We start from the raw sequence: 19,682 nt of genomic DNA, 5'->3' as shown, positions 1-19,682 counted from the left end.
TTTGGAGTCTGTTCTAGAAGTTGCTCTGTAGACCAGGCTGGCCTCGAACTCAGAGATCCACCTGCCTCTGCCTCCTGAGTGCTGGGATTAAGGGCATGCACCATCATTACCTGAATTCAAGCTTTTGAAGTTTTAACCCCCACCACCATTCCAGTTAGCTTCTTATCTGCTTTGTGCCTGTGCGTAAGATGTAAGCTATGAGCTACGGCTCCAGCACCATGTGGCCTGCCGCCATGCTCCACGCTATGATGGTCATGGACCCAAATGAAAACCTTTACTTTTTATAGGTTGCCTTGGTCATGGTGTCTCCTCACAGCAGCAGAAAAATAACTCCTACAATTGTCTTCTTACCTCCACGCACACGTCACAGCAGGTGTGTGCACCCTCCCACACAAATAAATGTAGAAAAATCACTAGAGAAAACCTTCGATGATGATTACAAGATGAAGTCATTTAGGATGGGTCCTAATCCCATTGATACTCTTATAAAAAGGGGACAATTATAGGGATGAATGGGAGCTGGAGAGGTGATTCAGCAGTTAAGAGCGTTAGAAGCTCTTGCAGAGGACCGGAGTTCAAGTTCCAGCACCCACATGGCAGCTCACAACCATCTGTAAACTCCAGTTCTAGGGTATCCAATGCCCTCTTCTGGCCTCCTTGGGTACCGGGCTCTCATGGCATATATATGTACATATAGATGAAATACTCATATCCCTAAAATAAAGTCTTAAAGGATTCAAATGCTTCATGAGTTTGTGTCATTTTGCACAGGGATCACACTGATTTTTTCTGGATCACTCCAACTTTAGTGTGTGTGCTGTAGAAGCAAGCATTCTCACAACCTTTTGAAACTTTCAAGTAACTGGAATCTGTTTGATCCTCGTGCCTCCTACGTGCCAGGCATTCGTGCCCATCCCAACAGTAAAATTCCTAAAAAACAAACAAAATCATGAGGACAAAATATATTTCTAGGTGCAAACAGCCTACGGTGCACCAGTGGGTGATCTCAATTCCTGAGACTGAGATATGAAAATATGGTGAAGGTTGTTTGGGTCGGGGATCCGCTTCCCACTTTGCACTACCAGCACGAAGCGGAGAGAGACCTCTGCATCTGCAAACCTCCTGGAAAGAACGAGTTGTGGCTGTCACCAGGGCTGTGCAGCATCCCGGAGGTAGAAGGTCAGCCCAACAGAGGGGAAGTAACAATCTTAGTAAAACGGGCCTCCTACTGGCTAGACTATTACAAGGGACAGCATCTTGGAAGGAGAATGGAATGTGAGCTGCTGGCTAGGGACAGAACAAGACTTTGGACCCTACAGTAGCAAGCTGGGAAATGATGTCCTTTCCTATCCAAAAATAATGCAGCTTCCTTGATACACAATAGCTTTGGCTCATCAAAAAAGTAATGGCAGGGACTAGAGAGATTGCTGAGCTGTTAAGAGTGCATGGTGCCTCACAACCATCTGTAACATCTTAACTCCAGTTCTAGAGGATCTGGTAACTGCTTCTGGCCTCCACAGGCACCAGGCATGTATATATACATACAGACAGAACATTTCTACACATAAATCTTTTAAAAAGTAATAGTAAAGACCCGGTGGTGGTGGTCTATGCCTTTAATTGCAGCACTTGGGAGACTGAGGCAGGCCTATCTCTGAGTTCAAGGTCACCCTGGTCTACAGAGTGAGTTCCAGAACAGTCTAGGCTATATAGAGAAACAGTCTTGAAACTCTCCCTGCCCCCCATGAAGGATGATTAGAATAGGTTTTAGGGTCTTTTTATTTTTTTTTTTTTTTTGTGTGTGTGTGTGTGAGATATGGTTTCTCTGTTTAATAGTCTTGGCTATCCTGGAACTTGCTTTGTAGATTGACCAGGTTGGCCTTGAACTCAGAGATCTGCCTGCCTCTGCCTCCGCCTCCCGAGTCCTGGGATTAAAGACGCTTGCCAGTACACTTGGCTTGCAGAATCATTGATTGATCCAGCTTTTCAAAACTTTCCATGAGTTACTTTCTTTTAGGCCTTGAGAACACAGCAAGCAGTACACAGGTACTCTGCCTGGATCCCATGTTCTCTGGTGGAGCAGTGACCTCAAGCCAACTTTTGCTCCAGAGACCTGTTGTTTCCGTGGTGACCAACCACTTCCTGGAATGCACTGACCTGTGCCAAGAATACAACATGATTTCATATTCTTGAGGTGTACACGAGGCAGACTCAGGCCAAGACCCAGCCAATTCTGACCTACATTTAAAGTGTTTCAAGCAGTAGAGCTCAATAAATATCAATAAAAAATGTATAAAAAAAGTAAAAAAAAAAGTGTTTCAAGCAGACCACACAATTCTTCTTGTGTGTCAGGAGATTGAGAGCTGCTGAATGCGGGGACTGGGAAAGAGCTCAGGTCCTCTGCAGGAGCAGTACATACACGCTCTTAACCGCTGATCCCTCTCTCCAGCCTCCAATGAGGCTTTCTGTTTTCTAAGGTTTTGTACATATATATTTTGCCTGCCTGCATGTAAGTCCACTATGTGCCCAGAGGCCAGAGGATGGCATCAGGGTCCCTTAGAAAACTGGACATCAGACAGTTGTGAGCTGTCATGTGCTGCTGGGAACTGAAGCTGGGTCCTCTGCAAAGGGCAACAAATGTTCTTAAGTGCTAAGCCATTTCTCTAACTCTTTACAAGGGTGCTGGGGATTTGAACTCAGGTCCAAAAGCTTAGATTGCAAGCATTTTACTTGGTTTTTTTTTTAAATATTTATTTATTTATTATGCATACAATATTCTGTCTGTGTGTATATCTGCAGGCCAGAAGAGGGCACCAGACCTCATTACAGATGGTTGTGAGCCACCATGTGGTTGCTGGGAATTGAACTCAGAACCTTTAGAAGAACAGGCAATGCTCTTAACCACTGAGCCATCTCTCTAGCCCCGAATGTGCTTTTTTTGTAGGCATTTATTTTGAAAACCTTGGTATAGCAAAATTGAAACATTCAAACAATGAGAATCCAGGCAGCCATGGCCGGGGCTCAACCATGAGCACACACCAGTTTGCATTATCATAAAAGTGCTCAACAATTGAACTCAGGACCTTTGGAAGAGCAGGCAACGCTCTTAACCGCTGAGCCATCTCTCCAGCCCAGCATTTTACTTGTAACTGAGCCCCAGCCTCAGGGTTTTCAGTATGTTTTCTCTTTTGGTTTTTTTTTTTGTTATTTTTTTCATTTTCTTTTTACAAGACAGGATTTCCTGACTGTCCTGGGACTCACTATGTAGACCAAGCTGGCCTCGAACTCACAGATCTGCTTGTCTCTGCTCCCCAAGGGGTTAAAGGTGTGCGCCACCACTGGCCGGTCCTCAGTACGTTTTCTTAGGCAACACTCTAGTGAATTCAGGCCCTAGTAAGCTTTCCTGAGTGACCTGTGGAGATGGGGCAGGCGCAGAGCATGGGTGAAGAGCTGCTTTTTACGTGTATTCACACCCTCCTCTCTTATCACCATTTTGGGCTTAGGCTCTTCCTGACCTGAGTGTCACTCTACAGCTTTCAAATCAGCCACCTTCCTCATACACTAAGAACTCTTTTGAGAAAAAACAAACAAAAAAAACCAACCAACCCACCAACCAACCAAAAAACTGGTCACCACACCTTTCCTTCACTGAACAGCCTACACCTCAGGTTTACATTCTCTCAGCAGGCTGAGGATTCTCTTCACCTGCACCCCATAGCTACTGGCACTGAGTACAGGTGTTCAAGCCCCAAAGACATAGCTTACAAGAACTTGGTAACGTGGCAGTGCATCCATGTCCACACTTGACAATTCTCTTCCCGGCTCTTTCACTGCCTATTGTGTGACTAGAGAGAAGCTACTGGGGCTTGTTTCCTTACAGAAACAGAAAGCTGCCAGGCATTATAGATCTTTGAGGCCAGGCTGGTCTGCATAGTGAGACCTTGTCTCAAATTGGGAAAACGTTAGCATTCCTCACAACCAGGTCTGGTCAAAGCATTTAACATCCAACTTATTCCAGAGGTCTAGATATGGCCTCACTAGCCTGTTTATTCCAGAGTAGGTCCAAACTGTGTTCTTGTGCTAAACCCGACTCCGGCCTTATTTTTGATTTTTCAAGACAGGGTCTTTTTTTTTTTTTTTTTTTTTGGTTTTTTGAGACAGGGTTTCTCTGTGGTTTTGGAGCCTGTCCTGGAACTAGCTCTTGTGGACCAGGCTGGTCTCGAACTCAGAGATCCGCCTGCCTCTGTCTCCCAAGTGCTGGGATTAAAGGCGTGCGCCACCACCGCCCGGCTAAGACAGGGTTTTCTGTGTAACAGCTCCAGATGTGTTATAGACCAGGCTGACTGTGCACTGAGATCTGCCTGCCTCCCCAGTGCTGGGATTAAAGGGGTGGGCAACCATGCCTGAGCAAGGCTGCCAGCTTCCAAAAGCAGGTAATTTGCTGAGTAGCAACCTCCTGCCAATCTGCTGCAAGCCAGACTATCAGTGTGCTGTTCCAGTCATGATCACTCAAGGCACCCAACAACCCCTCCAAAACACCTCCTCCAATAGTGACACAGCTGCCAACGCAGGACACTCCCACCTACTTCAAGATCCATTTTTTGCGAGGGGGGGGCCACGACACACAACCCAGGCTAGCCTCAAAAATCCTTTTGCCCCCAGCTCAGCTTCAATTTCTGATGCACCCACTGCTGCTTGCTATTTAAACATTTCATATTTCACGTCAAAGGTTTGCTAGGTCTTCACCTCACAGCACTGATCCAACACTACAGGAAAAAGATAAAATTCTCACTATAGTTAACAGTCACTTAAGTTCTATTCCATGAGACAATTACAAGTGTTTTTCCACGTCTGGGGAGATAGCATAGCAGCTAAGAGCACCAGCTGCTCCTCCAGAAGAAACTAAGTTCAGTTCTAGGAACCTACAATTTGGTTCTAGGGGATCTGATGCCCTCTTCTGGCCACTGCAGGCATGTGGTGCAGAGATAAAATAGCCACAGCCGTAAATCTTTTTTCTTAAATATTTAACTCATTTTATGTGCATTGGTGTTTTGCCTGCATGTATACATGTCTGTGTGAGGACATCAGAGAACTGGAGTTACAGTTGTGAGCTGCCATGCGAGTGCTGGGAATTGAACTTGGGTCCTGTAGAAGAGCAGCCAGGGCTCTTAACCACTGAGCCATCTCACCAGACCCTCTTGCTTTTTTTCCCAGTGAATTTTAAGTAGTTTGTAGTTAGGCCCTTTGAGAGAGAGGGTATCCACCTCCAAGCTTCTGGGACTCCCATGATGAGAGAACTGACTCTTAGATCCAGCCCGAGATGTTGAGGCATGCTATTAAATACAAAAGCAAAACAAACACCCCCAGTGTTTGATCCAGGAAGGACCAACTCTAGTTCTTGGATTTGTCAGTAGGGTCAGGCTATGCAAAGGGGGGGGGCTGTCCTTTCCAGACCCAAAGGCTGACAGCCAGGCAGAATGAACCATGGAAAACAAGGCCCCTTTCAAAGCACCACACAAGACAGGACTACTCAAGCAGTCTTTAATGAAAACTGTATGAGACGCCCCTACTCCTGCATCTTCTCAATCGTTTCTTCCTTGTATTTGCCCTTCTCCTTTCCTACTTGCCGAGACTTGGCTTTCCTTTCCAGGATCTTCTTTCGGTCTTTGTCCAGCTTTAACCGGGTGATCACCACCTGCAGAAAAACAGCCTCAGACTTTAAGCAACCACCGAGGCCCAACTAGAGGTTACACTTCATTTCCATTCCCTAAACCCAGGGTGGTGCAAAATCCTACAAATCATCATTACAGAGCTGAGGCAAATGGCTGGAACTACCAGCCTACATATCCAGTCCAAGATGGGAGAGAAGCCAAAGCCAACTACATCACAGGGTGGACATGAGGGACAAAAAGACCAAGAACTGGACACTGTATTTGTAACTTTGAAAACTGAGCTGGTGGGAGGTTAAGAGACACCTCACCAAGACCATGTGTCTTTGATCTCCATGGACATACATGTGACAGGGACACACACAGGAGCAAAACACACAAGAAATTTAAAAAGGTGGCGCGTCACAACACTGCAATGCACTGTACTACGTGGTGGGGAAGGGAGAATGTGGTGTCACTCGTTTGAAAATCACATCTTTAGCACTAACATATAAGCCCCCAAACTCAGCATTAAGTGGTCATTGTGTATATTACCTATTGATAACCCACTTACAAATTTGGGATAACTGACATGAAAGTCTAGGACAGTATCTATTATGGGACACTCTATTCTGGCTTAGAAATTATTAGTTTGTGGGATTACCACCTCAGCTTTAGCTTGCTTTCCAACAGCAGTGGCTTAAACCCACTTCCTAAGGGCCTACCGCTCAGTTCTACTGACCATGATGAAGCTTTACCCATGTCATACTCACCCCATCGCTCACTGGAAGAACACTGACCTCAGATGGTCTCAGTGATTCCAAATTAAAAAGGCAGGGCCCACTCCTAGGGAGCCTCATAAACAAATCCTAAGTGCTGCAGTTCCTCCCTCCCAGTACCCACCTTGCTGGGGTGGATGCCCACGTGGACAGTTGTGCCATTAGCCTTTTCTCGCTGCACCCGTTCAATGTAGATGACGTATTTCTTCCTGTACACTTGGACCACTTTGCCAATCTGCTGGCCTTTGTAGTGTCCCCGGACAACCTGAATGCAAATTAAAAAACACACGATAGCCGGACGGTGGTGGCGCACGCCTTTAATCCCAGCACTCGGGAGGCAGAGGCAGGCGGATCTCTGTGAGTTCGAGACCAGCCTGGTCTACAAGAGCTAGTTCCAGGACAGGCTCCCAAACCACAGAGAAACCCTGTCTCGAAAAACCAAAAAAAAAAAAAAAAAAAAAAAAACACACGATAAAGGGCACAGGTTTAACAGTGTAAACTATAACAATGAACCATTTCCTCACCCCTTTCCCCGCGTTGCTTTTTGTTGCCTGTCCTGGAACTCTCTCTGTAGACCAAGCTGGCCTTTAATCCACAAAGATCCACCTTTCTCTGCCCCCCAAATGCCGGGATTAAAGATGTGCACACTACTGCTGCCTGGCACAGAGAAACCCTTTCTCAAAAAACCAAAACCAAAAAGCGTGTTTTAGGGACTGGCAGATTTACCAATCACTGGTTGCAAATGATACCTATAGAAAATTTCACCCAAGCTGAACTTTCCATTTACCAGAGAACCAATAGACCCTCCCACACAGGTTAGGACATTAGTGGGCAGAACAGTCACAGTGAACAGTCCCAGTAAGAGTTGAGGTGGGAACCCAAAAAACACACCGCCTTTTAGTTCTTTCAGTAAAGCAACTCTTCCAAACATAGAGTACAGGCACAATGAAGTGAAAGACAGGGAATCTATTGGAGAATTATTCTTGTGGCCTTCTAGAAATTTGGGCACTGAAGAGACAGTGGAGGGCTAGTAAAGAGAATTATGGGATTCCCCCCATCAGTAACTGTAAAGCCCCATTAAAGTTCAACAGGGAAGGATGCATACCTGAACCTCGTCATCCTTTCGAATGGGCATCGAGCGAACATTGTACTTCTGTCTCAGCTCTTTGGAAAGGGGGGAAGACATGATCTTCCTCCGAATGTGAGAAGGTGCATTGAAATGCCGTTTGCGGTTCTTGCTCCGGTCAGAAGTCACAAAGGGATTGAACTTCATTTTGGCTTTAAAAAAATAAATAAAAATGACCCCAACGATCCGCTAATGCCTCAAGTCTCAACCGGTTCCCAAACAGCAACAATTCCATCTCGAAAGCACAGAATACCCACTGAAGATGCCACGTCCGGTCACTCCATCAGACCACGCCATCTCCAAGTTGGCTTTACAAGACTTTTTTCTAAAACTGCCATGTGAGGGTGGGACTTTAACCATTTCTTCACTAGGACAAAGCATGCTGACAACTTTTCAAGTACAGCGTAAGGTTTCGTGGGAGTCGGCCTCTTACCCTCACATTTTGCCCCTCCAAAGCCAACACCGGGGCTCCCCACCTGCAAACTAGGGCGGCCCTCGCATTGCCGAACCCCTCCGACTGGCCGGGGGGCTAACGAGCGATGATTCCGGACTATTTAATCAACGGCATCGCCACTGCCCCCCGTCCCGCCATGGCCCTAGCTAATGTCGGGCCAGCAGGACAGTCTCGGGGCCCCGGGACAGAAAGCCTCGCGGCCTAGGCACGGATGGCTGCGGATTGCCCGCCACAACCCGCCTAACACTCACCGGCTGCGATCCAGCGATGGCCACAAGAGGAAAGAGGTCTATACGCGACTTCCGGTTCTGTAAGTTGCCGAGAGATCCCGCGAGAGTCTCGGAACGAGAAGGGAGAGGAAAAGAGAACGAGAAGAGCGAGAAGAAGGAAGTTAGGAATGGCGGGTCAGTGCCACCCAGCGGCTGGGAGGGGAACTGCGAGGGGTCCGGTGTCCTTCCTTGGAGGGGTGGATGCGACGCTCAAGGCTCCGCGGAAGGCAGTGGCCCCGAACGACCCCAGTCTTCCACTCCTGGGCGCCGGGCGACCCCCTAACCGAGAAAGCGCAAGTCCTATTTTGCCGCCAAATGGCTCTGGGACCTTGGCCAGCCGATTACCTAGGTGACTGGAGGTCGTCCGTCCCCGTAGCTGGGTAGGTTCTGAGTGCCCTGGGTCTTTCTCTGAGATTGCGATCGGCCCCTATCTGGATGGTTCGCTGGTGATGCCGAGGTTCAGCTCACGCTTAAGGAAACAGACACGGGAGGACTGTCAGTGCAGACTAGTGTACTTTAAAACTACTAAACACTTCCACCTGCTCCCAGTTCCAGAGCTGATGGAGGCCGGGCAAGGGAGTCCGCTTCCCTGCAAATGGATTCATCGGTTTCTGTTGAATGAATAATATAGGTGTCATCCTGACAGGAGACACATATTTCGTAAGACACCGGGAGCTTACTGAATTTTAGGCACACTCTTCCACGCCCTTTACATTACTAACGACTTTATGCTGATGCGGGTGTATTGTCCTCCGTATACAGATGCGGTAACTGAGCCACAGAGCAATGGGAGGACACACAGGACCTAGGACTTACAGTAGAACCCATGAGGCTGTCTCTCTAGGCCTCCTGGAAACTATATGGCTCCGTTTGTAGGAACCTTCCGTCAAGTTGAAGAGAGAGAAACCACACCTTTGAGGGTTCAAAGTTGAGTCATGTATTTTCATGATTTTAAAATAGTTGTGCTATTAAATATTCTGTAAAGGAAGGAGCCCCAATTTTATATGTAATTGAAAAATTGGAAGCTAAACGCGATGGCACACACCTTTAATCCCAGCACTCAGTGAACAGAGGCAAGCATATCTCTGAGTTTGAGGCCACCCTGGTCTTCAAAGTGAATTTCCAACCCCGCGGAAAAAACAACAGTAAGGGCTACACGGGAAACCCTATCTCAGAAAGAAAAAAAAAAAAAAAAAAAAAAAAAAGGAGAGAAAGGAAGAAAAGAAAAAAAAATAAACTGAACAAAATCCCTGGCGGTTAATCCCAGAGGCAGGCAGATCTCAGTAAATTCAAAGCCAGCCTGGTCTACAGAGTGAGTCCCAGGACAGCCAGGGCTATACTGAGAAACACTGTTCTCAAAAACAAACAAACAAAAAATAAATAATAAAAATTTAAAAATTGAACAAAACCAGCAATTCTATTCAACAAAAGCTTACGGAGCTCCCTTCATGGGCCAACCTTGAACAATGGAGTGACAAGATAATTCCAGGTTTGTTCTTGCAGAAATCCTGATCCAAGAGATATGGGAAGCAGCAAGTTCAGGATCACAGGGAACTTGAGCCAGCTGCCCTTTGCTCTGGGGTCAGGGAGACTTCCGAGGTGAGGTCAGCCTTGACTGAGTTTTGGAGAATGTTAAAAGCTCCACGAGGCAGTAGGATAGCTTGAGGGAACCAAAGATGAGGCGAGGAGGTGAGGGGCAGATGACATTTTTGTAGGAACTAGGTTCTGTGGCTAAAGAGAGAGGCATTTATTTAGAGGGGAGTCCAGGGGTTCTAGGGCCTGAGGGAGCCTCCGCAGCTCCCGCCCTTCCTGGAGTCCCTTCCTCCTTTTCAGACTCTCTAACTTGCTTTCAGGAAGAGCATTTTAGTTTCCTTAACAATCAACCCCTCCTCCCCGAAACTCTCTCATCATCTTCCTCTCCTCTTCCCCAGCACCCATCACTCTCTGCGCACGCCCCGCCCTCTCGACGACCTCCTTACTTCCTCAGGCAGCGAGTTCTGATTCATCACAAAGATCCCTTGAGCTCAGGCTTTGGACGGCGTGGACACTGTCTTCAGCGGAAGCTTGTTGTGCAAATTGTACAAAGAGGCAAATTACCAGGAGCCGAGTTATAGTCTGCTTATCGCAGTGCCTGCTGGGTGTCCTGGCTCCACCTTCTTTCCGTCTTCTCTGCTTTCTTACCTGACTCGAAAAAGATCCTTTAAATTGATAGCTCTAGGATCATTTTTTTTTTCGAGACAGGGTTTCTCCCTAGCTTTTGGTTCCTGTCCTGTAGGCCAGGCTGGCCTCGAACTCACAGAGATCCGCCTGTCTCTGCCTCCCGAGTGCTGGGATTAAAGGCGTGAGCCACCGCTGCCGGCTTCTAGGATCATTTTGAAGCAGGTCTTCGTAAAGTTGAGACTCATCGAAGCAGGGATTTTTAGCCATATTTCACACCTAAATTGAACTATACGTATTTTTCTAGACACCAAGGCAGCATAGTCATTCATACATACAGTTATGCATCACACAAATTTTATTCTATTTTATTATTATTATTTGTTTTATGAAGCAGGGTTTCTCCATGTAGCCTTGGCTATCCTGGAACTCAGGCTGTAGACCACAGGCTGACCTTGAACTCAAAGATTCACCTGCCTCTGAGCCAGAGTACTGGGATTTGTTTTTTCAAAGATTTATTTATTTATGTACACAGTGTTTAGTCTCCATGTATGCCTGCAGGCCAGAAGAGGGCATCAGATCTCATTACAGATGGTTGTGAGCCACCATGTGGTTGCTGGGAATTGAACTCAGGGCCTCAGGAAGAGCAGTTAGTGCTCTGAACCTCTGAGCCATCTCTCCAGCCCCCAGAGTACTGGGATTAAAGGTGTGCGCCACTACCACCTGGTCACTTTTTTTTAATTTTAATTAATTAGGTTTTTTTTGAGACAGGGTTTCTCTGTGTAAGAGCCCTGGCTGTCCTGGAACTCACTCTGTAGACCAGACTGGCCTCAAACTCACAGAGATCTGCCTGCCTCTGTCTTGCAAGTGCTGGGATTAAAGATATGTGCCTCCACTGCCCAGCACAACTTTTATTTTTTATGGAGCTCTTCTCTTTTAGGTATATGCATACTATTTACTAAGTTCTGTGCCCAGTTCTGTGAGCTCTAGCCTCCTCTGAAGGAGCACTTTGCCCAGGAGAAGACATAAGGCAACAAAAAAACTTACCACAATGGCCCCAGGAAGAAGATGGAATGCTGTGTGTGCAGGAAATAGCAACAGTCAATTCACCTGAGGTAAGGGGCAAGAAAGACTCTGTGGTCACCTTTTTATTGTTTCTGGAAAGTCAAGCAGGGGAAGTAAGTTCTAGTGTCTTCATCTGTCACCTGTCTGTCAAATTTTATCTTTCTGTGCTGTAAGCAACTACCTTTCCCAAGATAGTTACTTAAGTGATACAGTTTTAGGACAGGAAGGGAAAGGAAGGGAAAGGGAAGTCAAAGCAAACACATTGAAGCCGGGCGGTGGTCATGCACGCCTTCAATCCCAGCTCTTAGGAGGCAGAGGCAGGTGGATCTCTGTGAGTTTGAGGCCAGACTGGTCTCCAGAGCAAGTTCCATGATAGCCAGGGTTACACAAAGAAACCCTGTCTCAAAAACCGAAACAAACTAACAAAAAAAAAAAAAATCAAATACATTGAATGACGGGACCCAAAGAAATCCATAAGAATTTAGGAACAGGGGCTGGAGAGATGGCTCAGAGGTTAAGAGCATTGCCTGTTCTTCCAAAGGTCCTGAGTTCAATTCCCAGCAACCACATGGTGGCTCACAACCATCTGTAATGAGGTCTGGTGCCCTCTTCTGGCCTTCAGACATACACACAGACAGAATATTGTATACATAATAAATAAATAAATATTTAAAAAAAAAAGAATTTAGGAACAGCAGCGAGATGAAACGGGTTTTGTACCTCTTGGTGCCTGTTACTCATAACATGTCGTGTATCTAAACCAGACAAAGCAGCCCTACAGAGTCAGTATCTGACACTTCTTTGGTTTATTTGTTTTGCGTAACAGGGTTTCTCTGTAGCTTTGGAGCCTGTCTTGGGACTCGCTCTGTAGACCAGGCTGGCCTGGAACTCACTGAGATCTGCCTGTCTCTGCCTCCCGAGTGCCTGGATTAAAGGAGTGCACCATCACTGTCCGGCTCACCTGACACTCTTAAACCATAGAACCAGCGCTTTGGCAGTTCTCTAATGTTCTTTTTAAGGTTATTTGTAATTCTACATATTATTTATTTTCCGTGTATAGGTGTTTTACCTGTACACATGTTTATTCGACACGTGCGTGCCTGGTGCCCGTGGAGCAGTTCTAGATGTTTGTGAGCTGCCTCATGGGTGCTGGGAGTTGAGTCTAGGTCTTCTAGAAGAGGAGCCAGTGCTCTTAACTGCTGTGCCATCTCTGCAGCTCCATTTAAAATGTTATTACTATATGTGTCTGAGTGTTTTGCCTGCATGTATGTGAAGATGCCACATTGTATGTGTAGTACCCATGGAGGCCAGAAGAGGGCATCACGTCCCTGGGAACCACCCTATGGGTGCTGGGATCCATCCCATGTATTCTGGAAGAACAGCCAGAGCCTTTTCTCTAGGCCTCCGATATTCTTGAGATGGTCTCCCATCCCGGCAAGAGTAGTGTACACTAAAAACTATCTTTAGTGTTGATTATTTTTCAATTTTATTTAATTTATTTTTCTTTCTTTGTGGTGCTGGGAATTGAACTCAGGGTCTATCTCCTGCTAAGCACTTTCTCTACCACTGAGCTGTCCTCCCAGCCCTCTCTTCAGGTTTTGGATAAACATTTACTTGACTTAAACGTCCAAAACCATAAAAAACAAAGTGAGGTCTTCCATCATCCCATCAGTTTCTCATTCCTTTCCACAGTTAATCATAGTTATGAGTTGTTTCTTATTTTTCTCCTTTCCTCAGATAGTGCACATATGAACAAGTAGGAATATATTTATTTATTCTCCTTTCTACATAAATCATAATGCACAGGACAGAGTGTCTGTGCCTGTCTCACCTCTTCAGGACCCTCGGCCCTGGCCCTTGAGGTTAGTAGCAGGTGTCTGTTGAGTATCACTCGGGGTTTTCTAACCTTTGTGTGAATGCCACCACACAGCTAGACAGCGGGACCAAGAAGACACATTTCTAGACACAAATTGCTGGGCCAAAGTGGAAACTTTGAGTGATATGTGTTGGATTCCACTTGATAAGGCTTTATAACTATGTATAAATATGTATCCCCACCAACAGTTCACCTGCGGGCACCACCCCAGCCTCACTGGCACAGCAGGTCTTGGTAGGACTAGTAAGATAAGTGGTAAACGGAGGCCAGTGGGTTTGGTTTCCATTTTTCCCCAGTGAGATCTGTATATCAGTCTAGAGACTCACCTCAGGAGTCTACACGTGTTGCCAGGTCTCGGACTCTGAGAAAATATATACTTTTATTTGAAAAATAGCTTTAGACATTGTTTTGAAAATGAAAGAAGCAGCCTCTACAAGTTGCAGCCCAACAATACGAGAACATCACGGGAAGTCTGGGAAAGACTCGGCGGCCGTGACAGACTCAGAAAGGCCCCTGACACCGACTCAAGAGTCTGCAAAGTCATGTTCCTTTTGTTTCTGTAATAAATATTGCCCACCTCCCACAGCCTACCTGCTCCCTCCACACACACGCAGCCCCTGTGTTCTCTACTCTTAGGCATATAAAGCAGCTGGCGAGTACTTTAAAACAGCCCCGCTTTGTTGCGAATGTCCCCTGTAGGGCGAGCCTCTTCCTTGAGGGTCCCCCAGATGTCAACCATGCAGACAGCTGAGAACTAGCTAAGAGGCTCAGCGTTATTTCTTTCCGTGCAGACAGTAAACCTCTATGGAGAAGGGGGTGCGTGCCAGATGGGCTTGGGTACTGGTACACCCTGGATGCCAGACCCCTCCTCCTTGTGACAGTTGCTGGAGGTCCCTGTTGTTTTAAGCCACAAGGGACTGGCGTCCTTGAGGACTTTCAGAGGCTTCATCGGTGGGGGGCCCAGCTACTCCGTTGTGCAGCGCCCGGCTCTCAGCATTTGTTGAGACAGCAGTGTCGCCGACAAGCACAGCTGTTTTCTTCCCCACCCTTCCTCGCCCAGCTCAGCCCTTGAGAATCCACCTGGGAAACTGGCCCAGCTGGTGTGGCCTCTAATGAGTGGCTGGGTCATGAGGAGGTGGACTTGGCAGGGAGGAAGGTGGAAGCCCCCAGGGGTTAATTTGCTCACATAGCTCTCAGCTGACTCAAAGTCTCACCTGTAGGGCGTCCCCTCCACCCCTTGTCTTTTGATTTTACCCTTGAGAACCCCAAGACTCAAAATCGGGCCTGCTTCCTGGGCCTGGAGGTTTGCAGAGACGGCCTCTGTGGCTCCCTCATGCTGTTCCCTGTTGTTGCCTTGACTACCCAGAAGACCACTTTTCCTCTCCCTCCCCATCCTGGGCCTTTGAGATCCTCTGCTCCCTCAAAGGAGACTTTTCAAGATGGAGGGTGGGAGACAAGAAGACTTAGCAGAAGAATGCTTGAGGGGCCTAACTGGGGCTAAGATGCTGGGAAACTGAGGTGGGGACCCTGTCTGAACTTCTGTTTGTTCCTGAGAGCCAAGTAGAGAATCCTCTGTGGGTGGGAATTCTGGCCTGGAAGAGGCCTTCATTGGGTGCCACTTGGCAGCACAACAGACTTCCTTGTGCCTAGAAGGCCTACATGGCTTCAGGTTGGTTACTTGGCATGTAAAGTCTGTGACCCTGTAGGAGGGCAGTGGCCACTCACCTTCTCTCTTAGTTCCAGCCTAGAGAAGGGGCATTTGTTGGGGATTCTCATGAGGCCACACCTGGGGAGTCAGTTGCTCGGTTCAGTGCTAACCTAAGAGATTCTCTGCCCCAGCCTCTCCTCATGCCAAGGGTTGGAAAGGGTGGAGACAAAGCCCTTAAACTTTCAACTTAGCCCCACCCAATCTGAATCCAGGACCTCCCTTTGGAGCTAGCTTGTACCAGATCGGCACCGGGACCCTCCACCCTCTCCTTAGCCACGGGCCTGTGCAGCACAGAGCCCAGCTTCGATGCTGGGCCTCACTCCACTGGCCTCTGCATGCTGCCCCTCATGCTTGCTTTCTCACCAGCAGTACCCAGGGCAGGATGGCAGCTACCACAGCCACCACGGCAATGAGGGTGATGAGCAGAAGGGCCCGCGAGCGGCAGCAGAAGGAGCGGGTGGCGCTGGGAGCTGGGGATGCCTCAGAGATCTCGGCCAGGCTGCGTCGGGGCAGCACACTGTCTTGTTCACCCAGTGGCATCCCATGGCGACTGATGATGAAGACCTGTGACTCCCGGGGTAGGGTGGGCAGCAGGTCCAAGGGGAGCTGAGTCCCCTGGCTTGATGATTGTCTCCAGACCTGCTGGGAGACAGCCAGGGGGTTTGTGTGGCCGCCACGGTCTGGTGAAGGCACGGAGGGCAGGCCCACGGGCACCGTCAGGGTCTGGGAGCTCTTATCCAGCATGGAGGGCCAGCGGGAGCTCTTCTTGCTGAGGAAGGTGACGTAGCGGCAGATGGGACAGACAATAGTCCTCTGCACCTGTCCATCCACCCGGGTAGAGAGCAGGTACTTGACCAAGCAGTCGTGACAGAACACATGGCCGCAGCTCAGGGTCCGGCTGGCACCCTCTAGATCCCGGAACTTCTCGTAGCACACAGGGCACTCGCTGCCCGAGCTGTCCTTGCTCTCCCCTTCTGACATGGCCCTCAGAGGTAGCAGGCCTTAGCTGGGGACGGGAGGACGAAGGGTTGTGAACATCTGGGAATTGTTTCTCCTCCCCCACACCCCTTCCTGACTCCCACTCACGTCCTGACTCCACCTGTTCTGTCTGTTGCTTTCTCTTCTTTTTCCTACTCTTTCTTTTCTGGTTCTCCTCGGAGGCCTACCTGGATCACACTAAGACGTAGAGCCTAGGATCCATAGAGGGGTTGTGCAGGTCCTCCTGGGGCTGGCAGCAGGAAATAGGTAAGAGATCCAAACAGCACTAGGCTTGGGTAGGAAGTGTGTGGAGTGGGGTGAATACCTGAAGTACCCGATGCCTCACCACAGCTATGACAAGCACTGTTGATGTCCTCACCTCTTCCTGATTCACAGCCTGACCTGGCTCCCAGGGCAAACAGGGGCTAAGGAGATACAGACGCACAGGCAGCCTTAGGCAGTGTTTAGTTTGGGCCTACCCTGCACACTACAGACTTCAGACGTCCCTCTCTCTTATCAGGGTTTGGCTGATCTGTGGCTGCCTAGGATTCCACACCTTATTACCACTTCCACGACTCTGTTCTCAGTGGCCATCATAACTATAAAACAATAAAAAAAAAAATAAAGCTCAGAACTTACACATGCAAATGCCTGCTGGGCCCTGAGTGGTCACACACCAGCCATGTTCAGTCATTCTTCAGATTCTCCTCCTGTGGTGACCAGAGGCGTCAGGATTCCGACTAACCTCAGGAAAAGCAGATTTTCATTCCTGGAGGGTGTGTCTGATATTTCAGAAACAGCAAAATCACTGAGATCTGAGTCCGGTGGAAAATAAGTGGTCAGAGTCATAATATTGCTTGAAATCGAAGCAATGGAGTCACTCTGAAGTTTGCAGTGGGTTTCAAACCAGTCTGGGAGGGAACGGGAGACCCAGCAACTCTCTCAGCAGGACTGAGGGCGACTTTGAAGGGGAACACCTACTTGGATGTGGCTGAGTCAGAATTGTTACATATATGTTACATATACATATTTCTGGTATCACAACTGTGTAGCCTAAACTTATCCAGAACAGCCTTTTGGGAAAGAACCAGACAACTCTCACTGACATATGGTACCACCTGTGACAAAGACTGACATCTCAAGAGCCACCGAGGACTGTATGGCTGTCCTGAGATCTGACAAATGACATGACAGAAACAGGATTAGCTACTGGTGGGAAGGATCTGGGAAGATCACACATTCACGCTCCCTTCTCTTTGTTTAGTTAAAAATTCCCTTTGCTGCTGGGCGGTGGTGGCACACGCCTTTAATCCCAGCACTTGGGAGGCAGAGGCAGGCAAATCTCTGTGAGTTCGAGACCATCCTGGTCTACAAGAGCTAGTTCCGGGACAGGCTCCAAAACCACAGAGAAACCCTGTCTCGAAAAACCAAAAAAAAAAAAAAAAAAAAAAAAAAAAATCCCTTTGCTGAGTTGAAAATGTACTAATATTAAAAAAAAAAAATTAAAGGGGGTGGTGATGGGACCTGGAGCCATAAAAACAGTATCAAATCTTTGTGGGGACTTCTTTGGTTTTTGGGGGGGCTAATGTGGCCGCTAGGCTAGGAGATGGGGGTCAAGCACTCAGATGGCTGAACTGGATTGAATGCCTTATCTGTTGTATTATTATCGATTACAGCCATTGCTACCTGTTAACCTCCGTCAGGCTGTTTAGCTCCTCTGAGCCCCAGCTTCTCTGTAGAAAGAGATTGAGAGCTGGGGCATGGTGGTCCATGCCTTTTACACAGGAAGTTCCAGGATAGTCAGGGCTGCATAGTGAGACCCAGTCTCAACAAAACAAACAAAAAAGATGAGGTTGACAATAGTACCACCTTCCTCCCAGAACTGGTGGTGGCATTAGTGAGTAAAGAGTATGACACCCAGTGACAAGGGAGAAGAGCAGAGCTAAGACAGCTCAAACCTGCGGCTGATGGCGGCAGACACTCATGGAGGCAGAAGCATGCGGCTCTCTGTGAGTTCAAGGCCAGCCTGGTCTATAGAGTGAGTTCCAGGACAGCTAGAGATACACAGAAAAACCCTGTCTCAAAAAGCCAAAATCAAAACCAAACAAAACCAGCTCAAATCCTTTTTTTTCTCCTGGAGGGGCCTAGAGATCCCTGTTGGACATCTTGTCTGCAGTCACACCCCTTGACAAAGGACAGCTCTCCTCAAAGTGGAATAACCAGACAAGGTGATGATAGATTAGGTAAGTGATGGGAAGTAGATGAATTAGGATAGTGATGGCAAGTTCTCAGATTTCTTTCCTTACAGACGGGCAAAGTCTTAACGGAATGGTTAATGCTATCAGGATGATTAAAAAAAAAAACCCACAACCATCAATCAAACTGTTCCTCTGCACTGTATAACTCCCCAAGAGATACAGCGGCAATTCTTTCTTGTCTGCTCATTCATCCATTTGTCCATCCATCAGACTTCAACGTTATTTGCCACGCTCCCACTATTTGCCAAACTCTGAGACTCACAGTGCCGATAGAGTGGTCACGTGGTCCTTCATGAAGCCTAATGGACATTCATGAATTTTCCTTTTCTTTCTTTTCTTGTTTCATGGAGACAGGGTCTCTGTAGCCAGGTTGGCATGAAACTAGACTCTGTCGCTAAGGCTGATGTGAACTCTTAGTCCTCCCGCCCCTGCCTTCTGCCCGCCGCATGCTGTGAAGACAGGCATGTACCTCCATGCTTGGATATTAGTTTTTTTTTTAAAAAAATTTTTAAATAGATTTTTTTTAAAAAGGAGGACTGATGATCAGTAACAGTTGTTTGGATAACTGAGAAGTAGAGCTCAAGACAGGCGGGAGAGCAAGTACGACAGAAAGAGCGTGACAAGGAAGACGGCTTCAGTGCCGTTTAGACAAAACTTCTAGCTTTATAAATTCAGCTTTCGAGACGGGGGAGGGGTGAGCGTGTGACTCAAGGTCACCTGGCAGCGATGGAAGAGAGAAGAGAAGAAAGACTCCACGGATGAGGCAGAGAACGTTATTAGGCCCTGTTGATAGACTGAGTGAGTTAGCCAAGGCAGGAAGTCATGCTAGGGCTGACGGGGGAGGAGGAGTTCTAGGAAAAGTCAAAAGGCAATCCAGTGAGTGTCAAAGACATCCCGGGTCCTTCTCCAGCCCTCTCAGCTCATGTGCCTCAGGAAGCCACCCCACTCACACTTGGGCAACGCCTGTCTCCCCATCTTCTCAACTTCATTGCTCAGTGTTTTCCTGACCCCTCCCTCCTCATTTCCCCTTTCTCTCCATCCATCCCATGCTGTCCATGCTGAGTGCTCTAGTGGGGGCCTGATTCTGTCTTGAGAGCTGCGGTATGGGAGAGCACAACATACAAAATACTAGGAGCATGCTGTCGCCGGGGCACAGAGAGGTAAGTACCACTATAAAGCACTTTATGCCAAAGACACCCACCTTGGTGTCTTTAGGAAGGTGCCCGGGGGAAGAGGAGGATGGAGACGTCTTCCTGGCTAAAGGGAGACCAGTGTTGAGCTAGCAATAAATAATTACAACAGCGGCCATTTATTGACCACTAATTATGTGTTTGGCTTTTTGAATCCCTTCCTCACCAAATCCC

At 47.8% G+C, this 19,682-nt stretch overlaps 2 protein-coding genes across 2 annotated transcripts; both read right to left on the bottom strand.

The window, feature by feature from the left end:
- Window positions 1-5,529: 5,529 nt before the first annotated feature.
- Window positions 5,530-8,321, bottom strand: Rpl26 (ribosomal protein L26). Its single transcript, XM_057774956.1, has 4 exons — window positions 8,259-8,321; window positions 7,533-7,705; window positions 6,552-6,692; window positions 5,530-5,695 (listed from the first exon to the last, which is right to left on the bottom strand). Exons 2-4 carry the CDS (start codon window positions 7,698-7,700, stop codon window positions 5,567-5,569), a joined length of 438 nt encoding a protein of 145 aa, XP_057630939.1. The 5' UTR covers window positions 7,701-7,705; window positions 8,259-8,321; the 3' UTR covers window positions 5,530-5,566.
- Window positions 8,322-15,427: 7,106 nt separating this feature from the next.
- Rnf222 (ring finger protein 222) lies at window positions 15,428-16,063 on the bottom strand. Its single transcript, XM_057773409.1, has one exon. It carries the CDS (start codon window positions 16,061-16,063, stop codon window positions 15,428-15,430), a length of 636 nt encoding a protein of 211 aa, XP_057629392.1.
- Window positions 16,064-19,682: the final 3,619 nt, after the last annotated feature.

Source organism: Chionomys nivalis, chromosome 7, assembly GCF_950005125.1.
Source record: "Chionomys nivalis chromosome 7, mChiNiv1.1, whole genome shotgun sequence".
NCBI lineage: Eukaryota > Metazoa > Chordata > Mammalia > Rodentia > Cricetidae > Chionomys > Chionomys nivalis.
This window is presented reverse-complemented; position numbering and strand designations above follow the sequence as displayed.